The following is a 14,531-nucleotide window of genomic DNA, read 5'->3' as shown; positions in this document are numbered from 1 at the left end:
TAATACCTATAGAATTATTATTCAGTACTTTAATAGGATCTGTACTAGAATAATGTAAGATATCAATATCCTCAAGAGGTATACAATTGCCGGTATTAAAGCTTTGAACATCATTAACTCGAATCACTAATTTTCTATAAGCGGCTCGAAACTGTTGTGCTGTTGGATTATTATTATGACCTCCTGATGCTCTTATTGTGCCAAAAAACCATTCAATATGATCCTGACTACTTTTGTACAATTTTAAGTGTTCTAATTTGCCTGAGTCTACAAACAACATGAGGTAATCAGGTAATCAAGTAAGCCGTAAACAAATAACAATAAACATTATCAGTTATTCAGTTATCACTTAATAGTTTTGTCAAACAGGTTGACTTTAAGTTTTAGTTGTACATTTTTTTGTTTTTTGTAAATGGTAACCCTGCAAAAGGGAGTCCAACTGCGCTTCAACCATGGGTCCGTTGTGCAACCATACTATCTTAAATCATGCTTATCCAAAATAAAATAATTTATATGTTATTGTTATATCATAAAATCATTTGCCCACTGAAATCATAACTCAATAACTCATTACTCAGCATCAGTAAGAATCACGATTAAACGGTTATATTTCCTATGTACCTATCCACGAATTAATTCTTAATTCCTGGGTATGTCTTAAATCTTTATTTGTGGTCAGAATGGATGTTTCATATCATGTTTAATCTCTGTTGTATGCCTCGGACATCGGGTCTATAAGATATATCTTAGTCTGTGCCCATAGTCTATTGAACAATCTATAACAATTTATTATTTATTATATAATATTATACAATATTGTCATTCTCTCGCTATTGTAATATTTTATTAGATTACAAGTTACAACTTATAAGAGTAGTCTGTGACTAGTGCAGTAGTGCATGGTACAAGTATTTAAAAAATACCTAAAATGCCTGTTTCGTGCGCTGCATGCACAAACAGGTATAAAGTTGGACAGAATATACATTTCTTTCGGTAAGTTATATTGTGATAATAGACAATAAGTAAAGATATAAGAAACTCAAATAACAAGTCAATGGTTTTTGGTAGTTACTAATTAGGTTACCTATTCAGACAGGTACTTTTAAGTATCTTGGTAACTTATCACATCTTGACTTAGGTTTATTCTGATTTTAGTATATAATTTATGCTAGAGGATGCTACACAGGTATTTGCTGTCTCCATCTTAGAAGTGCGTAACACAGCAAAGTTAAGCCCAGCAGATCACGTTTAACTTCCTACATTTAAAAATTTGAGTGAAATGAAACTTAATTGTAAGAACATTATCTGTGTAAAACCCACATAGGGGTTTTTACGATAATTCAGTTTTTAAATGAGTTATGAGCATTTTATTTACACTATATTATATGTATAACTTGCTAAAAAATTGAACTTTCGTAAATAACCCACATACTAAAACGGATAATTTTATTACCATCAAGTTTCATAATAGGTCGATTCACTTAAATGTTTAAATTAACTGAGCTTAACATGATCTGCTGAGCGTAAATTAGCTATGTTACGCACTTGTAAGATGGAGACAACAAGTGTCTATGAAACATTATCTTAAAGTAGATACTTCTTATGTTATATGTATATAAATATTGTATATCATATATACATAATACAATTTCGACAATATTATCAATAATAAAATTGGTCATTCTATATAATTATTTTAATTTTGTAATTATATGATCATAGATTTCCCATTTCTAAAAACGAATTGATGACAAAATGGTTAAGTGCTATGAGGAGAAAACAATTTGTAGCAAGTCAATGGAGTCGATTATGCAGTGTTCATTTTACTGAACAAGATTTTCAAGTTAGACCTGGAGCACATCGATTACTATTAAAGGACAATGCAGTTCCATCAATATTTCCATCATTTCCACCTTACCTTCAAAAACAAAATAAAATTCCTAGGAAAACCCCTACACTTAGGAACACTTGTAGTAAAGGTATATTATAATAAATCATGTTGTTAGTTGCAACCTAACCTTAATTTTTTGTAAATTTTTTTTATTTGTATGATACAGATGTAACAGTAGATCAATGTGACGACATGCATTCAATTAGTAATTTTAAGAGTGTTGAAATACAAACTGAAACATCTCATTCAAATGAAGAGATGCATAAAAATAAAATTAAAATACTACAACAAAAACTACGAAGGAAAAATAAAAAAATTGAAAATTTAGAAGATTTAGTAAAAAATTTAAAAAATATCGGACACAGTAAATTGCCAAATAAAAAGCAAGATACACAAAGCCTACATTTAGATGATGTACAAATTGCATTTGAAGAAACAAATGACAATTGCAAATCAGATAATACTAATCTTAATGTGGGTGGTATTTGCCAAGATTTAAGTAATTGTAATGATTTTGAAGCAACGATAAAACAGTTTGATAAGTGTGTTGGTAAAATGAAACGTGCTTTTGATTCAGACAAAGCATACTTTCTACCAACCATAAAAAGTTTTGTAAAATCAATGGAAAATAATGTAAAAACACACGCAGGACTTTGTTCAGCTATGGAGAATTTTGGTAAGTACTCTGAGTTAAACCCCAAATTGAACAATTCAAAATTAATAGATAAAAAAAGAATTGGAACCCAGCCCACTGAAAGGACTAGACAAAAAACACAAATAGGAAGAAGAAACAATTTGACAGCTGGAAGAACTCCAAACTGGAGACGAGTACCTGAACACGGTTACGCAATCAGAATAAGTTCAAGTAGATCACCTCAAAAGAAACGTAAAACTCCACATTCTTTAACACGCTGTATAGAAATAAATAAAGTATTAGACTCAACATATAATTTGAAGTAATAATATTATGGAAAATCAACATTTGTAATATTGTTCTAATTAGGTTTTTAAGTTTATTTTTTTAAATTAATTGTTCGACATCTAAATATGTAATACCTAGTACATGTATATAAATACATACTATGTAATGGTAGTTAATTTAGTACTTAATTTTTAATACACTTATTACATGTGTTATTATTTTAATGAGTATTAATGAAGTACTTGTTAGTATATTTTATAATACTTAGTATTTACCGTAAGTTAAACGCAACAAAATAAATGTTATAAACAATGAAAAGAGATTAATAATATAATAAATAATAATAAATATTAGTCTGTAAATTATAATCATATTATTATCAAATATCAATTTTCATAAATATTGCGCATGCACAGATTTATTTACCGAGTACCTTATCTAATTAATATAGAAGTCTGTGCCATAGGATGGTGTGAATGGGTTTGTGGTATAATATTTAAGCAACATTTACATCATCACTTGGATTCAATCGATTTCGTTGTTTATTATTTATAGATAATAGTGAAGAAAATCCTTGCTCGCATAAATGTGGTTGAAAAAACCATGAGGAAACGTACTGCTGTTTGCTAAATGTTCAGATATCCCATGGCCTTTTTTACACACAAACTCTTCAAGTTGCTGTCGTTCTGAAGTTCTATTAATTCTTCTTGCATTTCTTCTTGAACATTGTTGACTTTGACAGTGAAAGAATTATTAAATTTATGAAGATAAAATACAAAACGAGTAGGTAATACCTACGTGATAATAAACTATATACATAACATATCGTTAGATTATGAGACATAATACCTATAATAATAGTTACTGTAGTATAGTAGTATAGTGGAAAAACGCAGATAATTATTTATCATAATTGAGCTATACCCGCATGACCGAATGTTATATATATACGTAAATAAATTTAATCGGTCGCAAGTGTATTTGGCTGTTAGGCATTAAACCGTAAATAACAAAAAATATGAAGTATAATTTCGCTAATTTTTTTAAATTTAAATTTTTTCATTCGCGGACCACTTGAGATGAGTCCACGGACCACCAGTAGGGGAACCACTGCTATAAATGAATCTAAATAGCTTAAAAATTTCAGTATATAGCAAAATATAATGACGTGCATAAAATTGTTAAGTTCCCAATCCCAAGAATAATATTTTTGAGTAAGGTACATAACTACAATGGAATAACAAAAAATAGACCTTACATATTTTCAAGATTTTGCATTTCTATACTAATCACTAGTATGAACTAGCTATCCAAATTAAACATTTTATTAACTTTAAAAAACAAATTTTATGGCATGAGAATTATGAAAAAATTTGAACTTTAAATGACATGATTATGTCTATATATTTTTGATTCAATTGCTATAATGTCTTATGAGTTATAAGGAACCCTTTAAGTAGAAAATTTCAGATATTTACAAAAAGCACAAACGGAGCCAAATTATTTTCAATAATATCATATCATGTCTAATTACTTAATATGAATATGGATATTTTATAAAAGCCTATAGTAATGTATTTATGAATAACAACAAAATAAACAATAATCATTTTTTCTAAAACTGCACAATTTTTCAGTTTTACCCTAATTTTTTTTAGTTCTGAGTGAATCGAGAATATATAGATTTTACAGTTTTTTTTTTTTTGTGAATTTTGTGTATATACTATACTCTGTACCACCTAAGAGTGAACCACTCGGGTGACCAAAACACATTTTTACCACAATCAGGACATTGGTAAGAGTTTTAACACAGTCGCCCAACGACGACTGTCCACCAATCACAGAACGCATAGCCATTGCATGGGGGGGTCAGACACAGTTCGGCGGCTCAGTCTGCATGCGTGAAAGCGGTTCACTCTTAGATGGAACAGAGTATAGAAAGAGAAAAACATTTGAAACAAAGCTTTGTATTTCAACTTCAGTATCATTGAAATTTGAAAAGTAAATCTAGTAGTCTTACTTTTAAGAGGTCAATATTGACAATCCACAGTTGTTTTCAAAAGCGTTGGAAAAACAAAAGTAAATTAAGGCGAAATGGAATTTTTACACTAAACCCAATTTTTGATGAAATTGATTTTATATAATAGGCGTAACACATAAACAAATAATAGTAAATATTTAAAATGTTCACAGCATTTATAGGCAAAAAAATATTTCTCTACATTTTTGTTAGTTTTTTTTTCAGTTGTTGATAAAAAATATTTGCTGGATTAAGAACTTGAACATTTAATACAGGGTTTTTCATAGATTTTTCATAAATTTATTAGTGTAATTCAATAAATAAATTGAAAGTAAATTCACAATAGTTTTTTTTGTGAGATAATACAAATTGTACACTTTATTCTTGAAACATACCTTACAACAAGATTGAATTTAAGGTCAATAATAGTTTGAAATAAAAAAAAAATAGAGGTACATCAATATAGCATTATCATCTACAGAATAAGAATCAACTTAACATTTAAAAGGTTCTATAATATTGTAATAATAGTGAATATAAATCAATACAAAAATACATTCAAAAAAATAAAATGATGATTGTCTAATTCATTAAACATTTAATTAGATGAAATTTAATACTAAGCTTAAAATATAATCAAAGTTTAATTATGTAAATAATTTTAAAACTGTTTAAAAGTTAATAATTAAAAAAGCTTAATACATTAAAATTTTTAATAGCATAAGAAATGCTTTTAAAATTGTTAATGTTAAATATATCAAAAAAACGTTTTATGTGTTCTTATTTTATGGTCTCTTTCCAAAAAATAATCCATCGTTTTTACCTTGCTGATTACCTTTATTAACCTAAAATATGGAACAATATATATATATTGGTAATACAAAACTAAAATTGACAACATAATATTTAAATGTAAAGAAGTATAATATCATTAAGTAAAATTAAGTATATACTCTATCCCAAAAGAGATACCACTTAATTACCACTAATACATTTTTCTCCCACTCCCAAAATTAGGTAGTCTATTTTTAAATTTGCCAGTTAAATAAAATGATCAATATATATTATATGGTCTTTGTGAGTAGCTGCATCATATAAGATCTTCCTAATTATTCAATTATAATTTTGATGATTTTTTTAAGACTCAGTATAATGGTTGCATTGTAGAGCCAATGATTACTTTCAACTGGACAAAAGCTAGTTTACCCTTGTTATATCTTTGGGACAGAGTATATAAACGTCATTAAATGAACATTATTCTTACATGCAAAATAATGGTTTTCATTATAACTCAGAGCTATAATAACTTTGAGAATTCACACTATTGTGACTTTATCATAATATTTATAAAAAATATTAAAATAACAAATAAGAAAAATACACAAATTATATATATAATATGTAAAGCATAATATTATACTATACTGAGATACAATTGCCGAACTTCATGTTTAATGTTTTTTTATGGCAAATGACAAATATCACAATAGATCAGAGACATAGCCAGGACTAAGGGGACTACTCTGTTCGCCATAAGTTGACCCACTCGCTCGATGAAAAATGGTTACTGCCTTCTTGGAGTGCTAGTGTAGTGTACGCACGGCAGCTGCCCACTACGACAAGCAACACCACACAATCACAAACCACCGGTCTGAACATAGATGCATGCAGCACGCAGATTAACTTACGGTGAACTGAGTATAAGCCCCTACCCCCTACAAAATACATGGCAAAGCCATTGAAATAGATTTATTATTCTCGTAGGGAAGATGTTGTATAACCTTATATCTTTAAGACATAATGATAAACAATATAAGTACCTACAGATTATAATAAAGATATAGAAAATATGTCAAATAATTAAAAGTATAAATTTATAAAAGTTCATCAAGACTTTGGCACCATTGCTCATTACTTATGACTATAATATTATGGTACAATGACAGTACTATAATTATTAAAATTAAGTAGTTACAAATATATATAAATGTTATAATGATAAAAAAAAATTTAATTACTTACATTCTTACTACCACTTTGTGCCATAGAACCATCAATCCTCTAAAATAAAATTATACATGTTGAATTAAAAGAAACAATTGTTTAGGTACATAATATAAAAAAGTTGATTTATTTTGAGTGCTTAAAATATATAAAAAGTAATATAAAGCATGCAAAAGTATACAATAAGTAGTATAATAAACAGTGGCATACTTAGAAAGTTTTCATCGGAGGGTCAAGATATTTTTTTAAAACTTAGTAATGAGCCCAAACACACACATGGTTTTACAACCCCCCACAAATCACTATAGGAAGTGTAAGAGTTTTACCTATAAGGCATGTTTTTGAGCAAAGAAACCGGCAGACCCTTATAGTAGAAAATAGAAGTTGAGAAACTTTTTATCCACTGGGGTTGTTCACAGTAAATTTTTGTATTCGACAGTATTATTAATATTGAATAGACATAATATATTATGTTCTAAAAATATTGTAACTATGTATTAAACTTCTGGAATTTAGTATTTATTTGTAAATTTCCCAATTCTTCCGTTATTTGTAAACCATTTCTATCCCATAATGGCAAATACACCACTGCAAGTAAGAGAAGTACTAAACACATGGTTATATAATCAAAATCGTTTTCGATATTGATAGAAAAATAAAAATAAAAATTCAAAAATGTATGAAATTGTAATAACCGAAAAGATTATAAATTTTACAAAGATTTTGATTACAAAACTTTGATAATTTAATAATCTAAAAAATTATTTGGTTTAACCATGGGTGTTTAGTTTAGGGATGGCCTATTCATTATATATTATCTATGGGTATAACAAACTAGAACTGAAATATTTACCTGGTATAGGTAATTTAAACATTTTTGGTTTTTAGTTTTAACTAAAACATTATCATTCTTGTTTTATTTTAATAAAAATTGTATAATTACAGTATTATAATTTAGTGTTAAGCAGTGGTGGATTAGGGCTAAGCATCCCCAGTTATCAAATAATAATTATTATGATCATGAATTTAAAATATCTTTAGGTTTAGGTCTGATTATTTAAATAAAAGAATTTAATTAAATTTTAATTTAATCTTCCAATTTATTAAGATATGTACCATTATTTTAGCACTCTTTCTGACTTTAATCAATACCAATATGCATCAACTATAGAGACTCACTGAGACTGAGGCCTGAAAGAGCCTATATATGTACTTACATTATTTATACTTGAATTGGGTTTGTATGACAGGTCAACATCTCTATATGCCTTTTGTGCTTCAGAACGATATTTTTTTCGTTCTGATTTCGTGCAGCCTGCTGGTGGTTTCATGAAACATGGCTTTTGATTAATAGTTTTGATTACATTTTGAACGGGAATGGTTTTGTTTGAACGTTGCTAGAAATTAATAAACAAAAACATGGTTAATCCCTTTCAGTTGATTAAACCATTTTACTATTTTACGTATTAATCATTACAGAAGTAATTAAATAATAACACGGTGTTCCGATTTAACTGATTGAATAGGTTTCTATGCAAAAAGTCTGGTACACAATATACTGTGGTTATAAAGTATGAATAAAAATATATTATTTAAGCACATTAAATTGAATCTTATAATAAAATTACACATTTGATAGAAATACACCAATTAGAATTTCTACAGACTATTCTTACAGAATGCTTATTACATTTTCTGCCATAAATTTGTTGACATGAATGATATAAGAATGTATATTTAAATATTTACTAACTTGGTTGGTACTTGCATCATCCCATGTTTCATCCAGATCATCAATTATTTCAGGCCCTTTAAGTGTCACATGATGCATAGTTTCTGTGGTTTGGTAAACCATTTGATCGAAATCCAAGCGGTCTGGACATTGTGTTTCATGAACCTAAGAATTAATTGACATTTAAATAACATTAAAAGTTTAAAAAATAATTTGATTTTTTTTTTAAATTACTAACAGCCAAATGGAAAGTCTCCACCACATGTAAGTAATTAAATGGACATATGCTTTGGTTCGGCTTCCTGTCAGGGCATTTCGTCAAATGCAATATTAAAGTTTTTTGAGGCATTGTGTGGGCTATGTTGAACGGGCAATGTACCACATTTGATGCTGCATTCCTACCCAAATGGCTATAATAACACAATACAATTTAGAAATTATTTAATTGATATTATACTTTAATTTTAAAAAAAAGAATTAACAGGATGTCATTATATTGTGTTGTCTCCAAACGTACATCATAGGTACTAAATGTATGTTCAGTAGAACTAAGTTTGTATTATTAGCTTAATTAATAGTGATTATCAACTTTTAATACTATTTAAGTTAACATTTTCTGTTTATTATTTTTTTTTTTTTTTATAAGTGTGTTATAACTATAAGCATTATTTTATGTGCAACAGATGTTCTAACCTTTGAGTCAATTCATTTTTAAATTCAGCTAACACAACCTTGGTTTTACTAGATGTAATTTTTGTATATTGCATGTTTATAATACTAAAAAACAAATTACATATTATAGATTCTGAGCGGAGCAAAAATGGATTGATTTTAAAATGATGTATTTTATTTTTTGTATTAGTGTCTGTCGTTAAGTTTTGGGGCAGTTTTATTATAGTTATTTTGTTATTTAATAATATTATTTTTGGGTACTTGAAACTTTTAAAATATTTTATCATATTTTATACACATAATGATATTTTAAAATGCAATGTTATCACCAAAAATTAATTCAACCTAAGGAAAATAAATTACTTCAATCACTAATATTTTTAGTAATATTATAGGCTGACAAGCCATCTTTTCTCAAAATAATTTTTGTATAAATTAAAATGATTCTATATAATTGAATTCGAATTTCACACATAAATTACAGTAACTCCTCTAGACACCTAATGTTATCCATTTCCCGCTTTTTTAAATTACATAATAATATGTATTATAATATATCCCAAACTACATTATGATTCAAATTGAGTAATACATTATTGCAGTGTTATAATTAATGCATAATGTAGATATTTTGTAGAACACAACTTACTACATAAATGTCATAAACCAGTTGTAAAAAAACTATTTCTGAAAATTAAAAACTACTTATACGTCACTAGACTGTATACAGTAGTCCATGGTATCTGAATAGATAGTGATGCAGAGGTAAGTATAATCAGAAACCTAAATGGATTTTTCCCTAAATTGGATGCAGTAGAGGAATGCGTCGCTTTATCATAACATTAAAATAATAAGTACCTAGGTAAAAAAAATTACAGAAATATTATATGCTATTTTATAACATTTTGATAAATTCAGTCCCATTTTTAAATCCGAGTCTTGGATATAATGTGTTTTTTATATTTATAACCAATACTTACATTGATTCCATTGTTGATCTAGACTATAGCACAAACAAATAACTTTTATATTAACACCGTGTGAGTGGTCCGTCTTGTTTCTCAGGTTTTTGGTAGCAGGTGATCTATAGTGACAAATGAAATTATTACAATTTACAAATTACAATATGCAAACTTCATTTTAATATTTTCCGTAATTGTACCGTGTAGTGAACAATGGTATAATAATAATTTTCAAGAATAATATAAGAAATTGTTAACTACTTTTATTTTACAACTTACTATAAAATATTAACAGCAACCAAAGATAAGAATAATATAACAATAACTAAAAAGAGAAAATAATCAACAAACTGAACAATCAACTACAAAAAAACAAACAACAAGTTAACCTATTCTCCGGCCCACAAGAGTCAGACAATTTATAGCTGGGTTAAATGTTTACGCGGGTTGCTTAAAGAATAATCTGTAAATTTGCTAACGAGTTCAAGCATCAGCTGTAACTTTCATTCATTCTGTAATGTTTTAATGACGTACTACTGGTACAATAGAACAATGCTGGTACTACTCTTATTGTTCTGTGGTACCATGGCTAAATAGGCACAAATAGTAGTGACGTCACGTCAATGATTGATAAGAACGACGGTTCAAAACAAACCGCTATCACGGTTCACCCCGTTTAAAATACCTGAACGTACAATAACAATTCTTCTTAATTAGTTTCTTTTGTATTCAGGTCAATTTTTTAGCATTCTTACTATCCAAAACGTATTTACTACAAGTTTTTACTTGTTTTTAATCAAATTCTGCGTTAAACGGACTATAATTTTGTTAGTTATTGAAGAATACAAATTGTGCTATATTTGCCATATTACTGCCATCAATATGACATCAAATAACATAATTAAAATATCTTCAATCATTAGTTTTATTAATGACACTAAAATATTTTCCAAGGGAGAAAACACATTTGAATGTGGCTATAAAACTTCTATTTTTCAAATGATAACTCTTTTTTTTCTGCAAATTGTCTTGAAAATGTTGATATATCTAAATAAAAATCCTAATAAAGATAATCCTTAAATGGTACAAAAAATCTCAAGTATTCAAAAATCTTCAAGAGTATTTCTTAGATTCCAAAAATCAGAATTTGAATATAATATGTATAATAATAATAGTGATAATTAAAGACCGGATTCTCGTGCAATTGCAACTTTTTTTCCTTTGCTTTAAAACATATAAAAACAAATTATAAATCCGAATCATGAGAAGTATATTAATTTAAACGTAGTTTTATTTTGCACGAAATTGCACGTTTTGCACTTTTTATTCTAAATTGCACGATTTTGATTTTCATTGCATGAAATTGCATATTCTGCATTTTTACAATTAAACTAGATAATATTTCAGTTTTCAACTCTACAAAAGGAAAAATTGAACTCAAGCTGATAATATATTCTTAGAATAACATCAATTTATTAGTGTTTCGTGGTAAAAATAAATGAAATGTTGAAGTAGAACGAACATTTTCCAAATTAAAAGACATATTGAGTGATAGAAGGCACAATTTTTCTGTAAACAATTTTGAAATGTATAATATTGTAAATTTTAACTCAATAAAAATATAAATTTTTTGATGTATGTTTAAAAATAAAAATGTTTGAAAATATGTATGTATAATAGTTAGAATTAAAATTAAATAGCTTAACTCTGTTGGTATGGTTTTTTTGAAATGTATAACATTGTAAATTTTAACTCAATAAAATTTTTTTTATGTATGTATAATAGTTAAAATTAAAATTAAATAGCTTAACACTGTTGTTATGTTTTTTTTACACAATGAGTACTTATATTCTTATCAATATTTTAATTATTTTTTAAATTTTTATTTTTTAATTATTTATTGATAATACTGTAATAGAGTAAAAAAACTGGATAAATATAGTATAATTTAAGGGTTTAAATCAATGTACTTTGAATGTTTACAAAATGTTGGTAATAATTAAGCGAATTTAGGCCAAAAATACATTTTTGCACTATTTAGGCACTTAATTGCATGTTTTTGCAATTTTTAAGTTATTAACTGCACATTTTTTTGATTTTTACTGCATGAAAATCCGGTCTCTAGTGATAATAGAATAATAATAGTGTAAGGATGCTTAAAAAAATCACCCTGTATGATATTAACGCGGCGAAGCCTGACAAGGGGAATAATGATTCATTTGTTTAATATTAAACTATGAAACTATTGAAAAATTTACTCTCTCTCTATTTTACTTTAATAACACATCTATTCCAATTCTGATTTTTTGAATTTTTAACTAGGTACCTATACTAAAAAACCATCTTTTTAATTACTTTGATTTTTCATATCATTTATGGAGAGTCCTGTGGAAATACAAGCTTGTTTTAAAATATTATGTACTAATAGTCCATGATAATAGGTTTGAAGATAATGGGAGGGCAAAATTACATGAAACTGTAGTAAAATATATTCATAAATTAACGTTTTATAATTTGTAAAAATTGACTGGAAACCAAGTTTGTATCATCATATCTATCATGTTTGAAAATATACCCTTTATGTATAGGTACTACAAAATTTCATGATACAGAATTTGAATAAATAAATGTATTATTAAAATGAAGTAGTGCATGCTTGGTAAATCATCCTCTATACAACTAATATAAACTATAATACATTTAAATAAGCTACATATAAACATAAAATCACATGAATAAGTTAATTTTTCTTAATGTATACTTGGTGTGTTTTTCAGGAGATTCAAATGAAAAATTTACATTTTTATTCCATTCAAAAATACTTGGACCATTTTCTCTTAGGCCTTCCTTAAAATGACAACTACAAATTTTATTATTTTTGTTAGGTACTGCATCAGCCCGCCTGTAATTATTTCATAAAATAGTATCTTACAGATGTTATTATTCAATAAACAATAATACATTCTACTAGACAACTAAATAATAATTTAAAATTGGAAATTATTTATTTACCTAACAGATTTAGCCCATATTTTGCACTCAACATCGTTTGCTGGAAAACGGAAAAATTTACTCTATTTGATAGATGAGAACATAAAGGAACCCAACACTGGACCATTGTACCTATCAAGATTACTCCAATATATCAACAACTGTATTCATCAATAATTAACGAAATTATAGTCCGTTTAACGCGGAATTTGTTTAAAAAATAAGTAAAAACTTGTAAACAATACGTTTCGGGTAGTTAAAATGCTAAAAAATTGACGTGAATACAAAAAAAACTAATTAAAATTAATTGTTATTGTACGTCTAGGTATTTTAATGTCTGTGAAGTTAGCTCCCGGACGTTTAGCGCTTATCAATTCTGATAAGGAAGGTAACCGTGTTCCCGCATACTCTATTGCCTATTCTTGTCTTACAAGGAGTTTTAATAAAAATATTTATTTTTCAGATATAATTCAAGATGGATGAATAATAAATATTATTATTATTGAAATTATAATATTATTAAATATTAATAAGTTATATTAATGCAATTAAGACAAATAGAATCTATTATGCACGTTTTTTAACAACCTAATTTAAAAAAAATGATTAAGAATAGAAAATATAACATGGTGAAACATTTTAAAGTATTTTACTATTCCGAAGTAGTACCAATAATACCATAAAAAATTATTATTTTACAAATATCACCTAATATACACCTTATAATGTTAATTTAGGTATCAATAGAGTGCAGTAATAACGGGATGATAAAAATATTGAAAAATATTGCATGAAAATAAAAATAAAAATCCCTATACAATTATTAAAAACAAGTGATTAGATCGTCTTCAGGTGCAATAAAAATAGTCAATTCAAATCAGCTATACGGACAAAGTTTATATTATCCAGAAACAACCCACCAACGATCTATAATATTCTACAAAACTAATTAAACAGGTAAACAGGGTCAACAATGGGGAATAAGCTTAAACTTAGGTATCTAAATGTCACCCAGTATAATTAAATCATACTATAAGTACCAATAAACTTGATTCTATTTATTTATGTGTTAAAGACCTCACATTATGATCATAAATTATCAAACTATTACAAATAGGCAATAGCTTTTAAAAAATTTCCTTTAGTAGGTATTCTTGGAATCACTTAATAACAAACCTTTTTTATTTCAATTTTTTTTCCCAATACTACCAATACACGTAAAGTAGCGGCTATATCATTACTTGTTCACTATCCTAATAAAAGGAAATTACAAATAACAATCCTCCTTAATAATTAGAAGTTGCATGAAACATAGAAGCATAAACACCAAAATTAAT

The 14,531-nt window shown here is 27.0% G+C and overlaps 2 protein-coding genes across 8 annotated transcripts; one reads left to right on the top strand and one right to left on the bottom strand.

Moving 5' to 3' along the window:
• Positions 1-477: 477 nt before the first annotated feature.
• On the top strand, positions 478-3,043 carry LOC132942419 (THAP domain-containing protein 2-like). Its single transcript, XM_061010765.1, has 3 exons — positions 478-993; positions 1,723-1,979; positions 2,058-3,043. Exons 1-3 carry the CDS (start codon positions 929-931, stop codon positions 2,849-2,851), a joined length of 1,116 nt encoding a protein of 371 aa, XP_060866748.1. The 5' UTR covers positions 478-928; the 3' UTR covers positions 2,852-3,043.
• Positions 3,044-5,118: 2,075 nt separating this feature from the next.
• Positions 5,119-13,512, bottom strand: LOC132942427 (gametocyte-specific factor 1-like). 7 transcript variants are annotated; one of them, XM_061010779.1, is made up of 8 exons: positions 13,216-13,512; positions 12,965-13,105; positions 10,222-10,325; positions 8,808-8,979; positions 8,591-8,734; positions 8,055-8,234; positions 6,856-6,894; positions 5,119-5,678 (listed from the first exon to the last, which is right to left on the bottom strand). In XM_061010779.1, the coding sequence occupies exons 3-8, from the start codon at positions 10,230-10,232 to the stop codon at positions 5,619-5,621; spliced, it is 606 nt and encodes a 201-aa protein (XP_060866762.1). In that variant the 5' UTR covers positions 10,233-10,325; positions 12,965-13,105; positions 13,216-13,512; the 3' UTR covers positions 5,119-5,618. The 7 variants fall into 7 exon arrangements, with proteins under 7 accessions (XP_060866762.1, XP_060866763.1, XP_060866761.1 ...); XM_061010777.1 differs by lacking the exons at positions 12,965-13,105; positions 13,216-13,512 and adding exons at positions 10,483-10,528; positions 10,593-12,067 and having other exon boundaries at positions 5,120-5,678; XM_061010780.1 differs by lacking the exon at positions 12,965-13,105.
• Between the last annotated feature and the right edge of the window lie 1,019 nt (positions 13,513-14,531).

The sequence above is a fragment of the Metopolophium dirhodum genome, chromosome 4, assembly GCF_019925205.1.
Source record: "Metopolophium dirhodum isolate CAU chromosome 4, ASM1992520v1, whole genome shotgun sequence".
Lineage (NCBI taxonomy): Eukaryota > Metazoa > Arthropoda > Insecta > Hemiptera > Aphididae > Metopolophium > Metopolophium dirhodum.
This window is presented reverse-complemented; position numbering and strand designations above follow the sequence as displayed.

Coding starts and splice junctions, on each gene's coding strand:
- LOC132942419 (XM_061010765.1), top strand. CDS start 929: ATGCCTGTTTCGTGCGCTGCATGCACAAACAGGTATAAAGTTGGACAG. Junction 994..1,722: donor CAGAATATACATTTCTTTCG/GTAAGTTATATT, acceptor ATATGATCATAG/ATTTCCCATTTCTAAAAACG. Junction 1,980..2,057: donor TAGGAACACTTGTAGTAAAG/GTATATTATAAT, acceptor TGTATGATACAG/ATGTAACAGTAGATCAATGT.
- LOC132942427 (XM_061010779.1), bottom strand. Junction 8,235..8,590: donor ATGATGCAAGTACCAACCAA/GTTAGTAAATAT, acceptor ATTAATTTCTAG/CAACGTTCAAACAAAACCAT. Junction 6,895..8,054: donor CCAATTCAAGTATAAATAAT/GTAAGTACATAT, acceptor ATTTTATTTTAG/AGGATTGATGGTTCTATGGC.